Below are 25673 nucleotides of genomic sequence, written 5' to 3'. Positions count from 1 at the left end.
CTATGCTCCGGATCGAGGTTGCCCTCCCCCAAATCTGCCACCCCTTCATGCTTCTGCCAGCCTGTACCTCTCCAATGTCTCAGGGTCCTCCCTCCTGTCCACCTCCAGCACTGTCAGCCCCCCACCCCAACTTCCCACCCCACCCCAACTCCCTCCTTTAACTCCCCTCTTGCCCAGGCTCCAGACCTCAACCCACAGGAGCTGTACCAACCTCGTTCACCAGATGCTCCCGCCTCACCCCACATCTTCCGTGGCCTCCTCCATCCTTCCCAGAGGCAGCCCACCCCCACGCCCCCTGAGGAGCACAGGGCCTAGGTCATGGACCCCCTTCTCTGGCGGGCCCACCAGAGTTGACAGGTGGGCAACTCCAGGCAGGGGAGAGGGTGTGGGGTCCTCAGCACCAGCCGTGATATGGAGGCCTCCATGAAAGTGGGGCAGCTCACGAGGAGCGTAGCACCAGTTGGTTCCCTGGGCCCCGGTTCAGGGGAGTTTAGGAAGTGGGCCACAGGGCTGAAAACAGGGCCAAGGCCTGGGGCCTCCACAAGGCTGTCCCCTCCCATGAAATAACCCAATGGTGGGCACCACTCTACCCTTGGACCAACAGATCCACTCCCCCTCAGCCTGGTGGCCCTAAAATTTTGGGCTCAACACTGTGCTCGATGTGGGATCGGCCAAAGTTCATCCCTTTTTGCAGGGAGACTGTGACCTACACCGAGGTCTCATACTCCAGCAGCTCCTGGGGGATCCCGATGCTCCGGTACTGCAAGCGGGGTGTCGTAGGCGAGGAGTATTCCAGCGCCAGAATGGTCTTCCGGAGCCGGCGGTCGATAAAATGAGCGTCCCAGGCAGGGTACTTCTTACGAGGCAGGTCAATCCGAATGACAGGCCCCTCTGTCCGCAAGGTGCGGGGCACAGGCGTGGGAGGCAAGCCAGGTCGCACCTGGAAGACAGGTGGTGTGGGGGTCCCCGCACGCTCACCTCCCACGGAGGCCCCATCCCGCTCAGCGCCTGTAGTCCTGGGCAGGGACCTCGGGGGACTTGTGACAGCATCAGCTGGTGGGCCACAGGGCCCCGGGGCCTCAGGGCAGATGCAGCCAGGCATCTGGGGACCCAGCAGGGGCCCGTTAGGGTGCAGGAGGCAGTAGTAGACACACATGAAGAATATGCCCAGTGCGAAGCTGGAGGCCACGACGCAGACCAGAATGAGTGAGTGGAAGTCAGTGGAGAAGTTGCGGCTGGAGTACCAGAAGCCGGTGAGCACGGCGTTCTCTAGCAGGACGATGCAGTAGTAGAGGGTCATGCGGCGGCGGCTGCGGCCCCCCTTGACGTTGAACCAGCAGAAGATGTAGATGATGCCCACCACCATGTTGTAGATGATCTCTTCCCACTTGGACATGCAGAAGTCCGTCTCGCCCTGGATGACCCAGAAGGTCATGACGCACCAGTGGGCCACAATGAAAATGCCAAAGTAGAGCTTGTAAACGCTGGCGAAGAGCGCGAAGGCCAGACTGCGGGCCGCGATGGCAAACAGGTGCCACAGCACCTGGGCCACGGCGCCCTTGTAGGACAGCGGCCGCTTGTCGTCCCGTGAGTCCCGCAGCACCTTCTGGTAGGAGGCCAGGGTCCAGGCCAGGGACACGAGTGAGGCGGAGGTGGAGAGGGCTGCGGAGACAGGGTGGGGGCAGGGTGGGCTGGGTTAGGGATGGGTCTGGGTTGCGGTCTGAGGAAAGGGGGAGGGGTCTGGGTCAGGAGCTGGGTTCTGAGGAGGTGTGAGGGAAGGGTCTACAAATCAAGAGGGGTGTGGAGAGGGTCTGGGTGGGTGGTCTTCAAGAACACTGAGGCAGGGGTGAGAGTGGACAGGGTTGGGTACTTCTATAGTGGTGGGAGCATAAAGGGAGAGGGGAAGTGGGTGATTTTGGTCTCCATAAGGGTCAGGTTGGGGTCTCTAGTATGGGGCTGTTAGGGTTCAGGGGTCTTGGTGGGAGGCTGGGAAAATAGGGTCCAGGACTCTGGGAGTGAAAAAGGAGGTGAAGAGGGGGGGGTCATGATTAGGGAATGGAGGAGCCAGAAGGGACTGTTAGAAGCTACAGGCCACCAGGATGAGGCTGGGGCATGGAAAGGAATATCCAAGCTGAGCACAGCTGAGGGCATGGGAGGAAAATCCCGGTGGGAAGTTTCTACTGGGGCCCAGGACCCTGGGCGAGGGATGCGCAGGGAACCTGAGAGATGGTGATAGAGTCTTCTGAAACACTGAGGGTGTGTCGGGCAGTGTCGGGCGGGGAGGGGCACCGGGAGCCCCAGGGAGACTGGGAATGTGGCTTTTCTCTGACACTGAAGGGGTTGGCCTGGTCTGTTAGGGTTCGAGAAGCGGCAAGGTGGGTGGGCGGGGTGAGCTCATGGGGACCAGGACAAAGCCTGGGAGGAGTCCACAAGGGGCTGAAGAGCAGTGAGGGGTGGATGGAAGGGCTCTCTGGAAACTGGTGGTGATTCAGAGAGTCTGTGAGGCAGAGGGGTCCCCAGGAGATGCAGGCTGGGATTGGGACAGTCTGGGGAAAGCAGGGGCAGGGGACTTCCCTGAGGGTCTGAGGTGTGGTGATGGGGTCAAGGGCCTCTTTGGACTTGGCAGAAGTGAGGTCTGGTCTGCCCTGGCAATGGGGAAGGGAGGAGGGCGGGAGGGGGTAGTGCGCAGGGAGCCTGAGAAGAGCAAGGGGGTGGGGTGTCTCCTAACACTGAGGGTAAGGGGGCCATTGGAGGGAACCTGGGGGTCTCCAGAGGCCTGGAGAGTGCAGAGAGTAGAAGGGGCGGGGCCTCCCAAACCGCGACAGTGAGTGCGTCAAGGTGGGGGGAGTGGACAGGGCCTCCCCAGGGGGCGTTAAGCATGGGGCTGGTGGGGGTGGGGTGGGGGACAGGTGGGGCCGTCAGAATACTGCAGGCGAGTGAGCCCTGGGGGCGGGGGCGCCCGGGGCGGGCAGGCGGAGGGGCGGGGCTCACCGGGCAGCAGGTCGGGCGCGCCGCCGCGGTGCACCAGGAGGCTGAGCTGCAGCACGAGCTGCGGCGCGCTGCGCAGGAAGGTCTCCAGCAGGCGCAGCATGCTCACGTCGGCGCTCTCGAACAGCATCCTCCAGTAGAAGTGGCGCCGCAGCCGCTCCCCGCGCCAGCGGCTCTGCAGCCCAAGGTACATGGCGCGCAGGTACCTGCGGGAGGACGTGGTGCTCAGGCAGTTGCGCGCGCTCATCCCCCTCGCCCCCTCCCAACAAGACCCTCGCCACCCAGCAAGTGCAGAGGGCCAGGGCGCGGTGTTGCCCTGGGCAAGTCACTTACTGCGCTTGTTTCCTCAGCTGTGAAACGGCCTCATTGAAAGGATCACCTCACGGGGCGGTTGTTGGGCTGCTCCCACTGGGCTCACTAGCTTAAAGCACTGGCACAAATCAAGCCTTTAATACAGCGTTATAAGGATCATTATTGCTACGGCAAGTTAGGGCCTGCTTTCTTTGCAGGATTCTGGACACCTTACCTGGAGCTTGCAATAACCCTATTATTATCCCCATTTTATAGATGAGAAAACTGAAGCTCAGAGAGGTATGTCATTTGTCCAAGGTCACACAGCTAGGAAGCAGTGGAACCAGGATTCAAACCCAGATGGGCTGGTCTCAGACCCACACTCTAACCAATAGGCGACACTGCCTCTCACTGTAAGCCATAAAGACTTGCCCATACACAGGTTCCTTCAGGGACAATCCTGGTGCCAGCCCCCAGTTCTGTTGCCAGCTTCCTGGCCTTTTTCCCAACCCCACGTCTGAGTGCCCAGTTCTCCCCTTAGGGAAGCTGCTCAGAGATCCCCTGGCATTTGCAACTTAGCTGCTTCCTCTGGTGCCACTTCTCCCAACAAACTTCACAGCTCCAGCTGCTTTGTACACGTCACAGATTTGCTCGCCCTCACTGCTAAGCTTTTGCACTTTCTGTTCCCTCTGCCTGGAACACCTTGCCCTGTCCGCCAACCCCACCCCAGCCCCAAACCTGGATAACTCTTGCTTTTCATCCAAGGCTCAGCTTTTAGATATGACTTCTTCCGGGTAGCCTCTACTGATCACCCTCCACCTGAGGTAGGGGCCTCTCCCCGGCTTCCCTCTAACCCAGCACTCGTCACAGTGGGTTGTAACTGTCTGGTTATGCATCCATCTCCCCCAGGCTGTGAACTCCATGAGTATGACTGGGTCATAACTGACTGCTATACCCTCAGTTCTTAGCACACGGTAGGTGCCAATCCTATTGGCTGCATGACTGGGTGCATGATTCCAAGTTTGTTTAACTGAATGGAACTCTGGTAGCCCCATAGGAGGTATGGAAGGGATCTGGAAGTCCTGAGTTCAATTCCTGACTTTGCTTCTAATTTGTGTGTGATTTTGAACAAGACCCTCTCTGAGCCCTAGTTGATCCCATCTAAAGTGGTTGTGAGGATTAAATGGATGAGGTACTTTGCAGCTATAAAGTGCAGTGCCCATTAGGGTGACAAAGGACCTGTCCACACAGGTCTCTGCCCTGGTTCCTTGCCCAGCAGCTCCACTCCTGGCTGTTGCAGGTACAACAGCCCCAACCCCCAAATTCTCTGATACACAGGACAGGCAAGCCCTTTTCATAAAACCAGAGAGGGCTCCTCTAGGAGTCATATCCCCCAAAACTGGGGGAGAAAATCCCACTAGATTCAATGACCCTATTGCCTGAATCCACAATCAGGGAACCAGGGATCTGGGGGTCTATTCCCTGATGTGAAGTGCTGGCATTTCCAGGATGTTCCGTATTCAGCTGTGTGTGACCAGCCCAAGGGAGGAACCACAGTGCTTCCTGGAATTTGTGCTCAGCTAATTCCCAGAGTTTTCCCAAATGAGTATCCTGGTCTTAGCAATGGTGTGGCCCTCTCTGGGCCTCAGCTTGTCTATCTGCCAACAAGAGGGATGGGCTTGGAGATCCTTTCAGAGCTAATGTTCTGGGACCCAAACTTTCCCCCCAAAACATGGCCAGAAACATCCCATTTAGGCCTCTCCTTCCCATCTCTGGGTCTTCTGAGGACCAATCGGTGGTGTAGACACACCCTCAGTGTGAAACGGTGCGGGATTGGCACCCAGGATGGGGAGGAGGGCTATTCCCTCAGAAGCTGACTCAAGATGCAAAGGCCCTTCAGTCTAACTCTCCTGTCCAGTGCTGGAATCCCTTCAGCAGTTCCCAGCCCCGTGCATTTACCCCTCTGCTCACACACTTCTCAGAACAGGGAGACGCTACCTCCTGAGGCAGAGCCTTTGGCTTCCGAGCAGCTCCAGGGCCGAACTGTGTTTCTCCTGATGAGCAGAAATTTGTCTCCCTGTGACTTCTATTCTCTAGGCCCCTGCCTACCCCCCAAATAAGGATGTCTGCAGCTAGAATCATTCATTCACATAGCAAGCATATCTTGACCACTTGCTATGTTCCAGGCCCTGTGACCTTAAGTACCTCACAGTCCCATGGGAGAACAGACAAGCTAAGAGCTGAAATAGATGCTCTAAGATGCTGTGGAACCCAGAGAAGGATCAGTAACTTTAGCTGGGGAAGACTTCCTGGAGGAAGAAACATTTGATCTCCGTTTTAAAGCATGGGTAGGCATTTGAAGGCACACGGGAAGCAGAAAGGCATTTTAGGTGGAAGCCCAACTAAGGCAAAGGTGTAGAGGCGTGAGAGAATATGGCTTTTCAGGGGAACGGCCAGTGTTTTGCCAGGCCTGGTGGGGAGGGTTGTCCTAGGGAGGAGCATTAGAAGACTAGAATTGTGAAGGGCATCAAATTTTGGACTGAACAGTTCATATTTTATTCTAAATCTGAATTCTATCCCAGAATCAGGGGTGATGTGATCAGCTCGGTGGCTTAGAAAGCTCACTCTGCTGGCTGCCTTGGAGGAAGGCCAGGTGAGTCCCCAGTTTGGTTCAGGCCTGAAATGACAGGGCTGAGTTAAGGCAGGGCACAGAGGAGGAGTCGAGCGCAGAGCTGGAGATGCCAGAAGTGGGGGCGACTTGGGGAGAGACCAGGCTGACCCCCAGAGCTTCTCAGGGCCCAAAACGCAGACCACCTGTCCCAGCCTCCATCTCCCCCTTCCCATTCCCTTTCCCAGTCCTGTGGCTCCGGCTTTGAACAGGAAGGAGAGACCAGCTGGTCCAGTGTGAAGGGGCCTGGGGAGCTGGGGGAGGGCAACACCCTGGAAGTTTCCCTCAGGCTGGAAGACCATCTGTTTCCCGGCCTGGGTCAGCATGAGAAAGGCCCCAGCCCGGCCAGCATCCATCACCACCTGACAGGCTGCTTGCCCAACTACCCACCCACTCCTGTCCCCTCCTGTGCCAGCTCCCAACACCCCACACCCCACACCCCAGCTAACAGCAGACAAAGGGCTTACCCAGCCGAGGGCGCTGTTGGGCCAGAGCAAGGAAGGGGAAGGGGAAGAAAGAAGGCTTCTGAGACCCAAGAACATGGGGTCAGCAGGGAGGGTGGAGAGACCATGCTGCAGTCTGAGGGTGAAAGGGCCTTGGTTCAGCCTCATTTTGCCCCTTGCCCATTTTGGCAACAGGTCCAAAAATCGTGGCTGTCCTTTCCAGCCGGTGGTAGATGCTCGTTGCCAAGGGCCTGTGAGGTTTTCATGGGCCTAGCAACACGTTTGAAGCCTGGAAAAAAAATTGGCTCTAAAACACAGGGAAAAACTGCAGAATCAAAATTAATAAATGTTTAATTAAATGTCTGCAAAACAGGGCATGATATCAGCCAGTCGACTGCAATTTGGCTTGTATCTGGGTATATATAATTTACATTCGATGTTTGATATGGCTGCATTTTAATATACTTGACAGATGTAGGGCCCACAAAAGTCTTAAAACAGCTCTGCCCAGGACATACAACCTAATTTCCCTGGGCCTCAGTTTTACCTTCTCTAGAAAGGAGCACAGCACTTGCCCTCCTGCCTACATCACAGCCACTGGGGTGAGGATCAGGAGACAAGATGGCAATATGCTGGGCTTGTGGGTTTGCCAGTGCCCTGGATGCTGTGTGGCCTTGGGTAATCTCTCTGCCTCTCTGAGCCTCATTTTCCCCCTTGTTGTGGGCATTTGTAAACTGTAGAGGGATGTGCACATAGTGAGGGTGAGCATAAGCTAGGTGGAGGCCTCTGGCTCCTTCTGATCATCAAGCAGCCTCTCTCTTTTAATGGAAAGTTGACGTACTAGCAGGTGCCCTTGACACCTCCTCCAGGAAGCCCACCTGATTCCACTCTACTTGAAAGGAAGTTGGAAGAAGTTGATTTTCACCACAAATGGGACCGATGCCACCTACAGAGAACACCTCATCTCAGGGAGAGGAATCCAACTTCAGGGGCAGTGCCTCTACTCTCCTGCGAAGCACATCCCCGGTCTGTCCATCACTGACACCAGCCTGGTCCGGGCCATCATCAGCCACTTTCTCAGCCCCGCCCCCACTCCTGCGCCCCGCCCCCACTCCTGCGCCCCGCCCCCCCCACAGGCCATTCTCCAGGTGGCAGCCAGTGGGATATTTAAAAACTAATCGTGTCAGATCACGTTATTCCCTGTCTCAAAGTCTTCCAAGGGCCTCCCATCCCACTTGGATTAAAATCTAAGCATCTCCCCTTGGCTTGCAGGCCCTAAACCATCTGGCCCTTTCTGATTCTCTCAACTCGGCTCAAACCACTGCTTCATTCGCGCCCTGGAGGTTCCTGGAAGCCAGCCAAACTTGTTCCTGACTCTGGACCTTTGCACTTGCTACTTGCTCTTCCTGAAACACCCCCTTCCCCAGATCCTCCTGTGGCTGATTCCTCAGCTCCCACGTCACCTTCTCAGAGAGGCCCCCCAGGCCACTCATCCTATGTCAGCCCCCCCCACTCTCGCTAAATCACTCTCATCTCTCATCTCGCCCTGTCTTATTTTCTTCTTAACATACACTATGAAACAGTCTTACTTATTAATTTACACATCTATTTTCTGTTTTACCACTGCGGTTTGCTGAGGGTCGGGACCTCATCTATCTTGGTCACCACTGTGTCCCCAGCATCAGTACGTGTAGTAGGCACTCGATAAATATTTGTTGAATATTTGTGCATGAGTGTTTGCACGTGTCTCCCTCCTGACCTCGGAGGCCCTGGGGCTTCTCTGCCTGAGTTTGCATAGAGCCAGAACATCTGTCCTTCCTCCTCCAGGAAGCTTCCCCTGATGCTCCACAGCCTGGTTGGGCCTCCCTACCTCTGACACCCCCCAGCCTTAAATTGCCTGAGGCCAGTGTGAGCCAGAACCTAACAGACAGCTCTACCGCCCCCATTTTACCGGTGAGGAAACAGAGGTGCTCAGAAGTCTGTTTTGGATCTAACTTGCTGACTCCCAATCTTTGGCTCGGAGAAGAAGCCTGTCTGGGAGGAAATTGGAAATTGAAGTGGTAAGCGTGTATCGTTGAGGATGGGGTGGGGAGCAAAATGACGAAGCCTAGAGAAGAGAGAATCCAGCAGTGAGCGTGTGAAATCCCTCCACTCAAGGATCCGAAAGGCTGTCTCCTCTGGATCCCCCAGCCCTGCGAGCAGGCAGCTGGGCAGGAGATGAACAGAGCTCATTCCCTTCTCCCCAGGCCCAGGGACTTCCCAGCGTTGAGGGCTCCTTTCTAACAGGCAGAAGAGAGAAGGATGAGGGGATCCCACATCCCTAAGAAGCCAGAAAGTTTCTGGGTCACCCTGTCTCTCTCCTGTCCTGTGTTTCTGGGTTGCCCTCAGTCTCTGGTACCAGTCAGGATTGCTGGCCTTGGCCTCAGTCTCCGTGCAGAAGGTCATCCTGGACCCGTCTTTTGTGTGTCCTCAGATCCTCGGTCATTGTCTGTCTCTGCCTCTGGCTCAGATCAGCTTGTTGTTGTGTCTGTCCCTTGAATGCAGGGTCAGCCTATTTATTTATCTGTTCCTCCGTTACTGTCAGTCAGTCAATCTATTTGTCAGTCAGGGTCACCCTGGGACCCTGGGTCAGTCCTCCTGTCTGTCCTTGGACTATAGGTCACATCGTCTCTCAGATACTATGTCCATCTGTTAGCTTGACCCTGGAGTCCCAAGTCAGCCTGTCTGTCTGCTCTTAGAGGCCAGGAACGTCAGTCTGTCTGTCCCTTGGACGTCAGGATAGCCTGTCTGTCCCCTCGGATACCAGGTCTGCTTTTCTGGCTGTCTTTCTGGCTGTCTCCTGGATACTGCCTGTTGGTCTGTCCGTCTTTCAGTCTCTTGGCGGCTTGGTCCATCTGCTGGTCTGTTGCTCAGCCCGTGGCTCGCGTGACTCTGCCAGTTTTCCGGCCGCCCTCCCCTGCCTGCTCCCCGTCTCCCGACTCTGGGGCTCTCTCTGTCTGTCTGCGTCTCTCACATCCTCGGCTCTTCCATCTGTCGATCTCAGCGTTTCCGAGTGTGTGTTCTCGTCCCTCTCCACTCCCCCTCACAGCTCTGGGCCAAAAACACAGCAGCTTCCAGCGGCTCCCCCGCTCCCACCCCATCCAGAAACGGCACCATGGCCAGCTCTCTTGTCTCCATTGTGGGCCAGGCTTGCAGGCTCTGGAGGGTGACCAGCCTGGGCTGATGGAAAGCAGCAGGAACACTGTACCAACTGGGCCCACAACTGCTCCGTAAGTCTGTAGGGGGATAGTGTGCAGGCAAAAATAATGAGAATAGCTCACGCTTACTGAGCACCAACTGTATGATAGGCCGTGCTAAGCCTTTCCATACATGCTGTGCATTCGTCACAGCAAATCTTTGAGGTGGGTACTATTATTATCCTTATTTTACAGATGAAGAAACTGAGACCCAGAAGGGGACTGGCACTTGTATAAAGTCACACAGCAAGTTACTGCCAGACCTAGGACTCAGACTTGGCTCTCCACGGGCCCCTGCATCAGAGAAGGTGCTTCAGTTGCCTGGACGGTATTCAGAGGGCTGCCCGGGAGTACCCATGTCGGACAGGGCTGGACCTAAAAGCTTTGCTTGGAATTACGTGGGTTTAGAGAAAACTGGGGAAGGGGTGACAATAGTAGTTGTCAAGTACAGAAGTACAGAAGGCTGTCAAGTACAGAGGGAAAGAATCAGCCTTGAGAGTCAGTGAGACCCAGGTTCAGATCCTGACGCCATCATTTACCGTCTGTATAGTTTTAGGCAAGTTGCTTCCCTCTCTGAACCCTTCAGCTCAATGCCCACCTTATGGGATAGCTATAAAATCAGAAAGTGGTGATTTGTATAAAATGCCCAGCCCAGTGCAGGGTATTCAACCAATACAAGGTTTTAAGAAGCTGACAGACTCAGAGGCTCCAGCAGGGAGAGGAGGTCTTGTAGTTTCCAGTTTAGTTTCTAGCGGGGCTGAGACCTACTCCTCGCCTGGCTTTCCCAAATCCATCCTCAGGAGACAGAGGGTCAGAGAAGTCCCTTCAGGACAAGTTCACAGGGCAGGGCCTTATTTGGGGTCTTCGCCCTCCTCCAGAAAATAACTGCCACTCATCAAAGACCTTCTGTGGGTACTTTGCTAAAATCCTCACTGCAGCCCTGTGAGGTTTCGTGGGCATGACCCCCAGTTTCCAGATGAGGAAACTGAGTCTCAGAAAAGAGGAGGTTCACTTGACGTTTATTCACCCAGCAGTTTTTTTTTTTTTTTTTCGCGGTACGTGGGCCTCTCACTGTTGCGGCCCCTCCTGTCGCGGAGCACAAGCTCTGGACGCGCAGGCTCAGCGGCCATGGCTCACGGGCCCAGCCACTCCGCGGCATGCGGGATCCTCCTGGACCGGGGCACGAACCCGTGTCCCCCACATCGGCAGGAAGACTCTCAACCACTGCGCCACCAGGGAAGCCCCACCCAGCATTTTTGAGTACCTACTGTGTGCCAGGAGCTGTGCTAAAATGCTGGTGGACACGATGGTGAGCAAGACAGGCCCAGTCCATCTGGCACTGTCTAGCGGGGAACCTGGACATTAGTGAAATAGTCCTGTAGACTTGAAACGACAGCCATTCTGTGGGCTGCAGACATGTTCCAACAGGCTTCTGTGCTCCAGTGCTTAGGAAGGCAATTCTATGGGAGAAGCGCCCAGCTTAGGAAGGGCGTGGCAGTCAGGGAAGGCTTTCTGAAGGAGGTGGCTACTGAGGCATGATCTGAAGCAGGCACAGGAGTTAACCAGGTGAAGGGAGGGAAGGGAGTTTCTGGCAGAGGAACAACATGGGCACAGGTCCTGAGTTAGGCGGGAACAGTAAGTGGTCAGAATGGCTATAGCTCCAGAAAAGGAGATGAGAAAGCAAGGGATGAGGGGGACCATGGTGAAGCATTTGGTCTTTATCTGAAGAGTGAAGATTGTGTTCGATAGCACTTCTGCATTTTAGAGGGAGTACCCTGGCTGTAAGGAACAGATTGGACGGAGGCAAGGGTGGAGGTTGGGAGACCAGTTACCAGGTGAGAGGTGAGGAGGGCCCAGACAGAAGGGATGGACCCCAGAGACATTTAGCAGGCATTTGGAGAAGTGACTTGCCCAAGGTCAGTAGCCAGAAGCATTGGAATTTCATCTCAGCTTAGGAATGGTGGACTCCTTCATTTCACCACAGGCATGGATCAAGCTGAGGACCTAGATGCAGTATGTGAGTTCCCTGCAAAACATTGGGCCTCCAATTATACAGATTCCTCACCTGAAATGTGGCCAAGGAAGCTCCTGGGGGGAACGGCCTCGAGGCCCCCTCCCCATCTGTCCACTCCTCAATGCTGAGCACTCCTGCAAGGATGCAAAATGGGACCTTCCTGGAATTGGCAGCCTAATGAGTCATAAATGTCAGTAAAGGATGCGATTTTACACGTTTGGCTCCCATTTCATATGGTGCTGGGAGCTGGGCTGTCTCCTTCCTCCTCAGCAGCCCCCTCCAGAGTCATAGCACTTTTTTTTGCTGGGCTAAGGCCAAACATCTCCCTGCCACTAATTTTAGGCTCTGGCTGTAAAGCTGAGACCCTCTCCCAACCCGCCCACTGCAGTCAGCTCCCAGACAGTGCGCCTCTCTTTGCCCAACAGGGAAGCAGGCAGCTCCTCTCCAGCAAAGCGTTTGGGACCATGTTCCTGCCTCTTATGTTCTTCACTGTATGAGTGCAGCCAGATCTCCTTCCCTCTCTGGGCTTCACTTGCCGCATCTGTGAAATGGGTGCAGAGAAGAGACTCAAAGCCAGGACTCCATACTCTAGCCCAAGGCTCTTTGATCCCCCCTTTCCCCTTTTCCTGATATCCCTGTGCGACATTGGGGTGGCATGAGCCTTTGAGGGAGAAGGAGTTAGATCCTGGTCTCCTGGTGGCATCTGAAGGTACTTGAAGATCGAGGCAGGGAGAAAGCACCACTTCTCTTTGTCTCTGATCTATGAGATCCTAGATGGTAGAGGAGCTGAGCTGATATTATGAGGGACTCGGGGGAATGAAAGAGGGGTGTCTAGAAAGGTAGCTGTCCCTCAGCTCCAGCTGATTGCTGCCATGGGAGAATGTGAGCCCAGTATGGCTGGAATTTCAATTTTTCAAGAAGAGCTGGAGGGCTTCCCTGGTGGCGCAGTGGTTGAGAGTCTGCCTGCCGATGCAGGGGACATGGCTCGTGCCCCGGTCCGGGAAGATCTCACATGCCGCGGAGCGGCTGGGCCCGTGAGCCGTGGCTGCTGAGCCTGCGGGTCCGGAGCCTGTGCTCCGCAATGGGAGAGGCCACAACAGTGAGAGGCCCGCGTACCGCAAAAAAAAAAAAAAAAAAGGAAGAAGAGCTGGAAATTAGGATATTTATGCAAAAAACAAAACAAAACAAAACCCAAAAACGTCAATTTGGAAATGTTGGCAACTAATTTTAAAAATACCATATGAATTTAAAAGAAATTATTATTCTTTTTTTAGGTTTGATAACAGTATTACATACTTCAGTTATATTTTTTAAAAGTCTGTCTTTTTAGAGATGTACTGAAATATTTATGGGTGCATTGATGTGACATCTGAGACTTGCTTCAAAATAACATGGAAGGGCAAGAAATGGGGTGGGGTCCAGACCTATACTCTCCAACACCTACGTGTCCTACACTAGCCACATATGGTTCTTTAAATTTAAATTAGTTAAAATTAAATAAAATTTAAAATTCAGTTGCTCAGTTATACATTTCCAACGCTCAATAGTCATGTGTGGCTAGTAGCTACTGTATTGGACAGTGCGTTTCCTATATACATATATATTTCCATCACTGCAGAAAGTTCTTTCGGATGGTGCTGGCCTAAATAAAACAAGGCTGGCCAGGAGATGATCATTCTTGGAGCAGGATGGTGGTACACGGAGCAATCATTATCCTGTTCCCTCTGCTTTTATATATTTAAATTTTTTCCATAATAAAAAGTTTCATTAAATAGTAGGGGAAAAAAATACTGTGTGGGACAAACGAACGCATCCTCAGGCTGGATTTGCCCTTGGACCACTGATGTGCAACCTGTGGTCCAGCAGATAAGCATCACAAAGCACCCAAGTTAGATCCACAGACTCTTAAAACTGTGAGGGGCTTTAGAAATGACTGGTTTATCCTCCAAACCAAAGGCAGGAGGCTCTGCTACCGCTTCCCTGCCAAAGTCAGTCACTTTTGTCTGCATGCATGTCTGGTGATGTGGAGTTCACACCCTCGGGGCAACCCAGGGAGATCTTTCTTCTTATCACACAGCTTCTGCCTCCCTTTAACTTTGGGTTGTCACCTATCCTCACACTGTCTCTGGAGTCACAGAATAAGTCTCCTTCCTCGAAGGGGGGATCTGTGGGTGAGGGGTAGTGAGCGTTAGGACCCTTGATGTCCTTCTCCCACCCCCTATCTTGTTATCAAGCAAGTAGGATGGGCTACTACGTGGGCCAATAATAATTGGTAGTAAATATTTTCTGAGCATATAATATGTGAAGACCCTATTCATTTACATTATCTCAAGACATCTTTACAAGAACCTTAAGGGGTGAATACTATCACCCCATTTCACAATGCAACTAGAGCTCCAGCTGGTGGAGCAACTTGCCCAAGGTCACACAGTGAGGAAGCCATGGCGCCATGGGCTGTACCAGTGCCCCAAGCTCTCAGCTACTCTGCTATCTTGTCCAAGTCCTGGGAAAACTCATTCAGGATTCCTAAGCCCCCAACTGGACTTTACAGATGGGATAACCGAATCCCAGGCAGAGAAATGTCTTGCTCAATATTCTGATTTCAGAAACAGACTCACAGACTTAGAAACAGACTTACGGTTACCAGGGGGCAAGGGGGCAAGGGTGGGAGCAGGGATAGATTGGGAGTTTGGGTTTGACAGGTACACACTGCTATATTTAAAATAGATAACCAACAAGGACCTACTGTATAGCACCGGGAACTCTGCTGAGTATTCTGTAATAACCTAAATGGGAAAAGAATTTGAAAAAGAATAGATACATGTATATGTATAACTGAAGCACTTTGCTGTACACCTGAAACTAACACAACATTGTTAATCAACTATACTCCAATATAAAATAAAAAATTTAAATAAAGTTACGTTACTAACAGTGGGGGGAAAAAGGTTCTGATTTTAAAGATTCTATTCAGTTCACGTGAACGTTTATTGAGCACTTACTGCATACGAGGAACTTCATCTCCTGCCAGACACATGTGCATCCTCCTGGGAACTCAGCCCCAGGGTTGCTTCTACTACCTCTTGTACAAATACATATGTATTGCCCTTAACCTGCATTTGTTCATTGACAGTTTGGAAGGTTGCGGATGAAGGCCTAAGCAGACCTCAGCGCTGTGTCCACACAGCAAGGGGCTCCCACACTGCCTTAGCGCCCCCCACATCAACCACCGATGCAAACCCTGCTTCAACAGAATTTGTGTTCTAAGACCCTACTATGGACCTCACCAAAGCTCGCTGGGTACAAGGCCACCAATAGCAACAGAGTGTCAGCTCGGAGCCAGTCATGGTGGGGGACAGAAAGAAAGACGAACAAGGCCTCAACTCCCCAGGTGCTTTTAATCTGGTAGGAAAACCAGCCAGGTGGGCAAGGATCACAACAGAATCTGATCAGGACTGTGGGGCTGAGGAGGAATGAGTAATTGTGCATGGGGGGAAAGTCGGAGAGGAAGAACCCAGTATGTCAACAGTGGGTACTTTATATTAAAATAAAATTAAAAAAATACTTTTCTGACTTTTTCCCTCTTCCCAAAGCAATACATGATTGTTTGTTTTGTAAGAATACACTTAACTAGCAAAAGGTAGTATCTCTTGGTAGTTACACATGTGGACTTGGGAGCCTGACTGCATGGCTTCAAACACTGGCTTTGCTACTTATGTATTAGGAGGCTGTTACCTCTCTGTGTGTCAATTTCCACATCTGAAACATGGGCCAATAATGCTAGCTAACACTACTTGAGGACTTATGGTGTGTTGAATACTGTGCAAATCATGTTCCATATATTAATTCAATAAGCCTTCATAATGGCCATTTGTATAGGGGTGTTATCCCATTTCACAGATGAGGAAACTGAGGCCCAGAGAGGTTAAGTGACTTGCCCAAAGTCACATAGCTCCTAAGTGGCAGAGTCAGAGTTTGGGCTCCACAGTCCTTATTATTATTCATTATTACACTCCCTACCTGACAGGATTGAAGAGGAATGACCTAATCTATGTCTCTATAAATGGTGACTATAATTTTTAGTAGTATCTGACTCTTTGAAAGCAGGTATACATGTTTTGAAAATGTATGCAGGTAAAATGTATTTCTTGGTTAATTAAAAATCAGAGTAAAATCATCAAGTTATACAAGAAATACCTAATTAGTAAAGGAAAATCTCCCCTAACCCCACCTCTGCACCCCCAGAGATAATAAGTGGAGGGGAGTCTTCTTTGCACCTTTCCTGCGCTGCCTGAGGTTTCAACAAGAGCATACAGCTCCTTTTTAAACAGACAAAACAACCCAGCAGTTTACATTTTAGACGAAAATGACAACAACTAGGCTGACTGAGGAAATGGGAGGCGGGGTCTGAGGGGCAGAGTTTGTTCAGGGCAAGCGTCTCAGAAGGGGTGGCATTTGAGCTTGGCCTTGAGGGATGTACAGAGTTTCACGGGGGGGAGGGTGGGGCGGGGTGTTGCTGAAGGAAGGACTGCAGGCAGCTGCTAGGAGGCATTAAGAAAAGGAGCATGTGACTTATTTGGGGAGGGAGCGTAGAGCAGTGAGGAGATGAAAGGGTGGGAGGTTGGGGCTTGACACCAGGCGATAGCATTAAGACTCGCTCAAGGGGCAGAGGGGAGCCAGGGCTGGCCCTCTGGCTACAGAGTGGCAGGGTCAGCTCTGAGCTTTAGAACTACCGTTCTGGCCGCAGGTGGAGACAGGATATGGGGAGGGGTGGGCTGGGGGGAGACGGGAGGCTGATAGGATTTCCCAGAGGAGGAATTCCGAGGCCCTAACAAAGGCAGAGTGGTGCATGGAGAGGCCAGAGAAGATCCCAACCCATCTTCCTTCTTCTCCCCGGGGACCTTCGCCCCAGCTGCCAGGGGTTCAAAGCCATTTCCTGGCAGCCCTCCCTCCTCCCCCAGGGTTTCTCCTGTGTGGTCTTTATAGATCAAACAGGGGACGCTGGGCCCAACTGCCGCCGCTGTGTCTGTTAGGAGCTGCTCTAATGGCCTGTTGCTGCCAGCTGGGCAGGGAGAGGAGGGCGGCCGGGTGGAGAGCGTCCTAGAGAGGGGTCTCCCAGGAGGTGGGTGGTGAGGCTAGACTGGAACAAGCCTGCAAGGTCAGAGCAGGGAGGGACCTTGTGGATAGTCACCGAGTTCAGGGGGTTATAAACCTGTTTCAGCTGTAGGACTGTCAAAACAAAATCTTAGGCACGTGACCATCATATCAAGAAAGAGAAACTTTCAGATACTAAGGTTGAAATGATGGTAAGAGGTGAAACACAGTTTGAAAACCACTATGGAATCCAACTCCTGACCTGTTTTATGTATTACTTATATACTTGTATTATTACTGTACAACTAGTAATGGTTACTGAGCACTTCCTGTGTTCCAGGCACTGTGCTAAACATTACGCATACATTCTTTAATTTACTCTCCTCCGAGCCCCATGTGATACATACTATCAGTAAGAATGTCCAGTTTGCAGATGAGAAAATTAAGGCACAGACAAGTTATGCCATTTGCCCCAAATCACAGAAAGTGGCAGACACAGGATAAGGCTGATTCCAGAGTATGAGTTCTTAACCATTAACTGTCGGGCCCCAATGGGGAAATTGAGCAAAGAAGGAAAGCTATCCTGCCTGCCATGCCTAAGACAGACCCCCGCCCCCTCTGCTACTGCCCTGGTCCAGCCCTCATCTTCTCTCACCTGGATCATCGAGGGTGGATCTCTTCGGGGGTCTCCAGGCTTACCCTGGCTTCCCTCCAGTCCATTTTTCATCCAGCAGCCAGGGTGCGCATTGTAAAGCATAAGTCTAGACCCTGTTCCTATTCTGCTCAAATCCTCTTGGGCTCCCCACTTCATGCAGAGTGAAAGCCCCGATCCTCCCCCCCGGCCTTTGGGGCCCTGCGTCATCCACCCCCAGCCACCCTGTCCACCATCGTCTCCTACAATCTCCCCCCAGCTCTCTGCTTTGACACAGGGCCTTCTCCCTGCTCTGCTCCTTCCCTGTGCGTGGAACGCCCTTCCCAAGACATCCACACAGCTTGCCCGCACCCTGTTCAGCCCTCTGCCCACATGCCCACCCCTCACAGAGGCTACCCTGACCACCTTATCTTGAAGGGCCACACCCTCCTCCTTTTCACTTTTTCCATAGTTCTTACCACTATCTAACCCATTATATTTTATATTATGTATTATATTTATATTTTATATTAGGTAATATATATTTAATTTTGTTTGTTTATTGGTTTCCCCCACTAGACTCTTTTTTTTTTTTTTTTTTGCGGTACGCGGGCCTCTCACTGTTGTGGCCTCTCCCGTGGCAGAGCACAGGCTCCGGACGCACAGGCTCAGCAGCCATGGCTCACGGGCCCAGCCGCTCCGCAGCATGTGGGATCTTCCCGGACCGGGGCATGAACCTGTGTCCCCTGCATCGGCAGGCGGACTCTCAACCACTGCGCCATCAGGGAAGCCCCCCACTAGACTCTTGAGCTCCAAGAGGGCCGGGACTTTGTCTTGTTCACCACTGTATTTCCAGCACTTAGCGCAGTGCCTGGTAGACCGCAGGTGCTCCATATATTTGTGGAATGAATGACTACAGATTAAATGCACAGCTGCCGTGTCCCTATGGCTTCAGGGTCCTTCAAGGCCCTCTTGCCCTCCTGCCCACTCACAGGCCACCCGCTCAGTGAACAAACCTCTTTCTACAGGGAACAAAGCCCAGGCTGATGGTCCTAACCATTGCCAGGGGTTCTGAGTACTTAACGATGGCCAGCCCTTTGCTAAAACCTTGGTATATTATCTCCTGAAACCTTGAAACAAACCAAGAGGTGATACCGTATGGTCTCTAGTTTATAAAGGATGAGACTCAGGCACAGAGAGATTATGTGACCTGTCAGGATCACACATATAAAGTGGTATGGTCAGGATTTGAACTGAGGACATTTGAATCCAGAGTTCATGTTCTTAACCATCACGCAAAGAACAGAGCTTCCCAGAGAGGAGCCCCAGAGACTGACTTTCATACCAGGTAGGTCACTAATTCATTTCTGAACTTCTCTGGTGTGCAGGGCTTGTGAGGAGGCAGAGGGAGCAGTGCTGGGGCCTAGACATAGACAGCGTGGTAGAGGGAGGGCCTTCAAAGTCCAGTTTGCCTCTTTCCTTCCCCTCCCTCCCATTTTGGGGTCCCCAGATCCTGACAGCCTGGGAGGAATCCCATGGCAGATTAATTCCACTAATTGGCTTAACAAACCACGCTTATCGGGGCAAAGCTGGGGCCCAGTGAGTTTAAGATTAGGGAAAGCAGGATTCATGGCTTACTGCTCTCCTGCCCACAGGGTCAGAGTGGACAGGGTTAGGACTTTAATTGGCTTAACAGCGCTGAGTGGCTTAACAGCTCAGAGGGATGGGGGTGGGAGCTGGGCAGAAGGCATAAAAACACAGGTTGGTGTCCAGCCCCCAGCCAGCTTCATGTCTGACCAGAGGATCTGTGTGTTCTCTCAGGGATCAATCTGTCTCTGTACCGGGCCATTGCTCTGGGATCCTCTAATGCAGCCAGTGTGGTGGTATCAGGGATAGAGCCTGGGCTTGGGAATTAGGCAAAGGTGGGTTGACACCTCTCCTCTCCCCCACTTGCTCAGTGGGTGACCTTCGGCAAGTTACGTGACTTTTCCAAGCCTCACTTTCTTGTCTGATAAATGGGTATATCAACTGTCACCAGAGGGAAGGTTTTGGGGCAAAACAAGATCACATGCCTAGAGCACCTCACATGGGGCCTGCTGGGACATGGAGGGTACATAGTGTCTGTGAATTCCTTCCCTTGCTCTCCCTCCTCAGAGCCCCATTTTGTGATTAAAATAATAACATGCATCTTGCAGGCCTGTTTGGGAACAGAAGAAGAAAGGACCTGAATCAATTGTAAGGAGCTGGCCAGAGGTTACAAAGAGGATGGGCCCCCATATGTTTCCTGTGGTTGACACTATTTTTAAAAACCTTAATTAGTAGTTGAATACTGGCAGAATTCACCAAAAAAAAAAAAAATCCCAATTTCCCATTTCTCTTGAGAAATCAAGACTTGACAACACCTGGTCCATGATTTCTTATGGCACCATCAGCTGGAGCTAGGTGGAAGCTTCAGCTTCTCTAGGACACTGCTTGTCCCATACTGTCCCCTTGTCTGACACCCATGTACTGACACAGTCTGTGTTACTAGCTCCTCAAAGTATTCAAGGTTTTGATTCAACATTGTGCAAGCATAAGGAGTTGAAAGATATCTTTATGATTCAAATTAATTTATTCAGATTTGGGGGCGTGGGATCAGCAGGTGAGTGAATGGCCAGTCCCTCAGCTTTGATCATGCAGGTCTCACACACACATCTCCTTCCTCATTACCCTGGGGTCCAGCCCTCAGAACATCTGCAGCAAGTCCCGCTGGACAGTGAACCTGTTCTTTGTGGGAACCTCATGTTTGCTTACCACATTGCTTAGTTTCTAGGAATACCAACTCTGGTGGCTTCTTGTCTGGATCTCTCTCCATTTAGCCAGACTCTCAGCCATTTTTGAATCCAAAGCTTTTGGGACAGGGGCCCAGGGGTTTAGCTCTGATATAGACCCAGAGTCAGACTTCCAGAAAAGGGAAGGCTCTTAAGGTCATCAAATCTATTATTCTCATTTTACATACAGGGAAACTGAGGCCCAGAGGTGGGAAGAGCCTTGCCCAAAGTCACCTAGCCAGCTAGTTACAAACCTGGATGAAGTCTCCTGATCCCGCCCTACCCCCAATCCAGCACTTTCCTGACAATATACACAGTCTCCCCATCCTTATCCACATAGTTCAACTCCCTCCCCCTCCTTTCCCATTCTTATCTCAGTCCAGCAGAAGCCCTGACTTTCTATCATCCTGGAATCTTGGTATCTCAGACTCATAATTCTTTGAGCTTGGAGGACACTTTAGTGGCAGAATTGCAGGGGAGATAAATTGAACTTGGGCTTTGAAGGCAGAGAGTCTTGAGTCCCCGTGCTTTTACTCCCTAGCCATGTGACCTTGGGCAAGGATGTCCCTTTTCTGAGCCTCCATTCCCTCATCTGTTAAGCAGGAATGATAATACAACCACATTGCCGGATTATTAGGAGGGATACAGGAGATGAAGCAGGTAAAAAGGCAATCAGTAGTCTGGCACAAGGTGAATGCTTAATGAAACAATTGTTACAGAACTGTAAATTAGGGCTCTCATGCCCCTAAGGCCTAAGTGAAAGAGTCCAGATGTGATCAAAGAGAATGGAACCCGACAAACTGAAGCACATATACCCTGTCTAAATTGTTCCAGGCCTGATATTGCTAGATGCATTTTTTTTTCAAGAGGAGCTAGGATTTTGGATTTTTGAAATACTATGCAAGCCAGACAAAACACTTCTGTAGGCCAAGTTCAACCTAAGAGCCATTAATTTGTCATCCCTGCAAAATCATCTCATCCCAAGCCCCTCATTTTACGAATAGGGTAGAGTAGAAATCGCTAGCCCTTTTACCTAAGAAACCATGGAGTTCAGTGGACCCTCAGCCATCTGCAGCCACTCCCCTGAGACCCCCACCTCCACCCCATGGTCATTTTTTGCTCTGTTTGAGGGAAATGCAGTTTATGTTCAAGAAAGGAGTATGCATTTCTTGTAAGTAGATTCTGAAAATGGGAGAAGGGGGTTTTGAGGTAGCCAGTGAGTCAAGGGGCAGCTGGCCCATTTTAGGCTGAAGGGAAAGGGGGATGAAGGTTTGGTTACCAAGAATAGGAAGTTACCATTTCAGAATCTAAAAATATCTTTCACCATCTGTCCACTCGGGCACAGAATGATAAATGCAGATTAGTTCCTGGATGTAGACATGAATATTTTTTGTGTCAAGCTAATAATAATAACACCACCTTGTGTGGATAGAGCTCCTCCCACCTTTTCCCCCAGGGTAAGCTAAATGGAATATATACATCATCTAGGCAAGGCACATATGGGGAAAGCAAGTCAGAGAGAGATTTGGCAACACAACAAGGGTGACACAGCAAGTGAGCAGCTGGGATAAACCCTGGGAGTCCTCTTTCCAACCCTCAGCTCAGAACTGCATCTTCTGAGTTAAGCAGAATGTGTTAACAAGTAGCAGAATAAATATAACAACAGCAATAATCACCCTTTACTCCACAGTGACTTTGACTTTTTCCATGTTTTCCCCACAGGTGTGATAATCATGATAATCTATTGCATTCCTAAAATATGTTACAGTCTGCAGGGCCTTTACAAAGACCTTTTCTCACCTGACCATCCCAAGAGGTAAGAAAATGTAATGTAAATCAATGAGATGAGAAGAGTAGGGAATAGCCCTCTCTTCACAGGTGAGGAAACTGAGGCTTGGAGGGAGGAGGGGTTTGTGTAAGATCAAATAGCAGACAAGTTCATTCTGTCAGTGCACAGTAGAGCCTAAGCTACTAGAGCAATACAGACTCAAGGGGAACCCTAGGTTCAGAATTCCTCGTCTCCAGTTAACTCAGCTCAGCAGCCACCCTCAGTCCTGGCAGAGGAAGAAGCCTAGAATTGGGCGGCTTGTACAAAGCTTCAGTTTTGTCTTACTGTCCTGAGATGAAAGGACAGATAGTGGCTATCTAATCTCAGATTCAAGATCCCATATCCCCATGGCTCTGTTTCGGGGGCGGGGGGGGGGCGCTGCAGAGACACTGGGGAAGTCCTAGGAGGCAGAGGAGCTAGACACCTTCTCAGCTAGGTCCACCACAACCTTTCCTAAAAGTCCAAAAAGTTTGGCGAGATATTCATTTAGCTGCCTCGAATTCTGTTTCTCCTGGGAGGTTGGGAATGGACTGCAATTCCGAACTGAGAATCTTTGAGAGCAGAGAGGGACTTCTGAGATCTTTCCTAAGCCCAGGCTCAGGCTCAGCACTCAGGCAGAGAGGAGTGGGACAGGGCTGGATGGAGCCCTGGGGCCCTGTTCCAACCTTCACATTCATCTCCATCGGCCCTGGGCCCTCCTCATTCACACACCCCTGAGGATCTCTTTCTCTTTCTTCTTGCCCCATTCCCTCTTCCCTCAATAGCCAGATCATAGGGGATGGTAGAGAGGTTGATCAGAGTTAGAGGGCAGAGGTCAGGGAGGAGCTGGCAGAGGAGGAATCAGAGCTGCAATAGGGTGGGGCGGGGCGGAGGTCAGGACAGGAGCGGGCGTGGAGGGTCAGAGAAAGGCTGGGGCGGCAGGCAGCCCCTTACCACCTCCCACTCCTCCAACTCAGTTCTCTCCACCTGAGCTTCTCCTACCTCCAGACCTGGCCGAGCTGCAGGAGGTGGACGAGGGTCTGCAGTAGCCAGACGCAGAGGCGGCGGCAGCGGCGGCGGTAGGCGCTGGCCGAGGAGGGCTCAGGTCGGGGGCCCAGATCGGGGCTGCCTTCTTTGGTACGGAAGGTGGCGGCGCTGTCCTTGGTGCTGATGACCGGTCCGCCGGTGCCGCTGTCCTTGGTGCTGATTGCGGGTCCCGGGGCCCCAGCGGTCTCCGTGTAGTCGTAGACGAACCAGCGGAAGCTGAGCAGTTGTACGACAAGCGAGGGCAGGATCACAAACAGCAACGTGAGGCCGAAGTAGGTGCGGTGACCCTGCAGGTAGTAGGAGGCCGCCAGCCACAGGTCCGTGGCGCCGTCGGAGAAGAACACGAGCAGCGCGCACAGCACCCAGCAGCAGTCCCGCAGCTCGTAGCGCGGCCCCGGGCCTCCCGCCCCGGTTACCCCGGGGTCCCCGGCTGCCGCCGCCGCCTCCCCGCGCCCACCCGCACCGCCCCGAGCTCCTCCGGCCGCCCCCTCCGGCCCCGGGCCGGCCGCGGCCACCGCTCCATCCGACTTCGCGGCCATGTTGGCGGAGCAGGAGGCGGGGAGCGACTTCCGGGCGGCGGAGGGGGGTGGGGTGCGGAGTGGGAAGGACCCTGTGCGGGCGGCTCCCGCCTCCTCCTCTTCCTCCTCTTCTTCTTTCTCCTCCCCTACACTTCAATTATTCATTCCCCTCGGCGCCGCCCCCGCCCCCGCCCTTCCCCCACCCCTCCTGGGCTGTGACCGGATGCGGGCAGCCCTCCAGGGAATAGAGAGGGGGAGGGGAGGGGAGAGCATCCCAGGTCACCCTCCTCTTCCTTCCTCAGAGGCGTGGGGCTCCAGCCACATGCTTTCTGCCTCCAAGCCCCCCACCTCACTCCACTTCCTTCTTTCCTCTTTTCTTCACCATCCCTCTCTCCATCCTCTCCTCTTCCATTTATCTCCTCTGTTTACCTTCAGTGGTCTGGGTCTGAGGAGAGTAGGGGACCAGGGACTTGAAAGTAAGGGGCTTCTTAGGCAGGCACCCCAGTAGACCATCACTCCATGCTAACACCCCACTTCCTAGTTTCCAAAGTGTTCACATATTGTTCCATCCCTTTCTTTGATCTTGAGAGGTCTCTTTTCTTATTGTGTTTTTCTTATTTAGGCTGAGTAAACTGCAGCTCTGAGAGTTGCTGTCTCTTCCCACTCTCCCCTTCCCCTCCCTCAGGGAGGGGGCTTCATCAGGCCACAGCCCTAGTCGAACAGAGGCTGGGAAGGGGGCAACATCAGAGGGAAAGGGATGAGAGGAAACGCCAAGTGGAGGAAAGAGCAAGTGCAAAGGCCTGGAGGCCTGAGACTGGAGGGCATGTTTTCAAGGAAGTCTGGATCACAGATCCAAGGAGGTGGAAAGCTAGGAAAGTTGGGGCTGGAGAGTTCCAAGGGATGCGATCCTAAAGAGCCCGAAGCAATGGGGAAACTCTCAGAATTTGATCAGGGAAGTAATGTGATCAAATCAGGATTTGGAAAAAAGACCCTGCAGCCAGAGGAGAGAAGTGCTTACAGGGAAGCAGTGTGGAGATGGAGAGACCAGAGAGAGAGAGAGTGATAACAGTAATCCATGAGAGTGGTAGGGTCCCTCATATGTCCTGGATATCCCTAGTTCACCACCCCACTTCACCCTGCTTTGCTCAGATTGGATGTACCAGGGCATTTATGATACAAGCACTCATGTAGCACTTTCTCTTTGCTCAGAATCATTCTAAGCACTGTACATTTACTAACTCTTTATCCTTACAATTTGTGAGGTAGTTTATGTTTCCCTCCCATTTTACAGATGAAGAAACTGAGTCACAGAGAAGTTTATTTATGTGTTTGGAATCACACAGTCAGTGCTAGAGTCAAATTCAAACCCATCATCTGGTTCCAGAGTAAGCTTTTCTACCTTCCAAAGGGAGGATGGGAATTAGGTGAGAAAGGGAGGAGAGAAGAGGGGAGGAAGGGAGGTTTGAGGACCACCCTGCTTCAGAGTGGCAAGGAAGGGAAGATGAAGGGAGACAGCTGCCCTGGATCAGGAAGGAGCAGCCATTTGCAGTCCTTCAGCCCAACATCCCTTTCATGTCCAGGGACTGTTTTGGTCCCAGCAACGCTCAGGAGTTGGAGTGCCAGCTGTTGTCCAAGGCTGAAAATGGAGGACGAAGAGTTAGGGATTAAGGGAGTTTTCCAAGCTGGATACAAAGCTGACAGTCTTTATCCGCAGGCATGTGTAGACTGGTGGGAGTTTTTGTGGGTTGGGCAGGAGGGGAGTCCGAATCCCAATGTGATTAAGCAGGAGAAGTGTCTCTTCCTTTCTTTCTCCTCTACAACCCTAGGCAGGGAGACTCATGTAGTGCATGGAGCCCTGAGCAGAGGGAAGATCTGACCTCAGATCCCCTTATGGCCCTGGGCCAGTTCTGCATGTGTATGGATAGGGCCTGACAGAGTTAAGTTCTCACCTCCCGGGCCCCACCCAATGGAGGCAGCCCCTCTACCTCCCATGCCTCTCCACATCCCAGGATCAGCCTGTTCAAACAGGCAGTAGAAGTCACACTTTTATGTATGAGGCTCTAGAGCCAGGAAACCTGGGTTCAAAACCTACTTACTCACTCCTTCCTGGCTCTATGACCTTAGGC

At 52.2% G+C, this 25673-nt stretch overlaps 1 protein-coding gene across 1 annotated transcript; it reads right to left on the bottom strand.

Moving 5' to 3' along the window:
• Window positions 1-340: 340 nt before the first annotated feature.
• Window positions 341-23733, bottom strand: XKR7 (XK related 7). The gene is made up of 3 exons (XM_022592727.3): window positions 22985-23733; window positions 2992-3194; window positions 341-1662 (listed from the first exon to the last, which is right to left on the bottom strand). The coding sequence occupies exons 1-3, from the start codon at window positions 23566-23568 to the stop codon at window positions 707-709; spliced, it is 1743 nt and encodes a 580-aa protein (XP_022448435.1). The 5' UTR covers window positions 23569-23733; the 3' UTR covers window positions 341-706.
• Between the last annotated feature and the right edge of the window lie 1940 nt (window positions 23734-25673).

The sequence above is a fragment of the Delphinapterus leucas genome, chromosome 15 (genome assembly GCF_059928025.1).
Source record: "Delphinapterus leucas isolate spDelLeu-1000000601 "Yukka" chromosome 15, BTC_Dleu_Yukka2, whole genome shotgun sequence".
In the NCBI taxonomy this organism is placed as follows: domain Eukaryota; kingdom Metazoa; phylum Chordata; class Mammalia; order Artiodactyla; family Monodontidae; genus Delphinapterus; species Delphinapterus leucas.
Note: the sequence above shows the minus strand (reverse complement) of the source record. Positions and strands in the feature narration are given on the sequence as shown.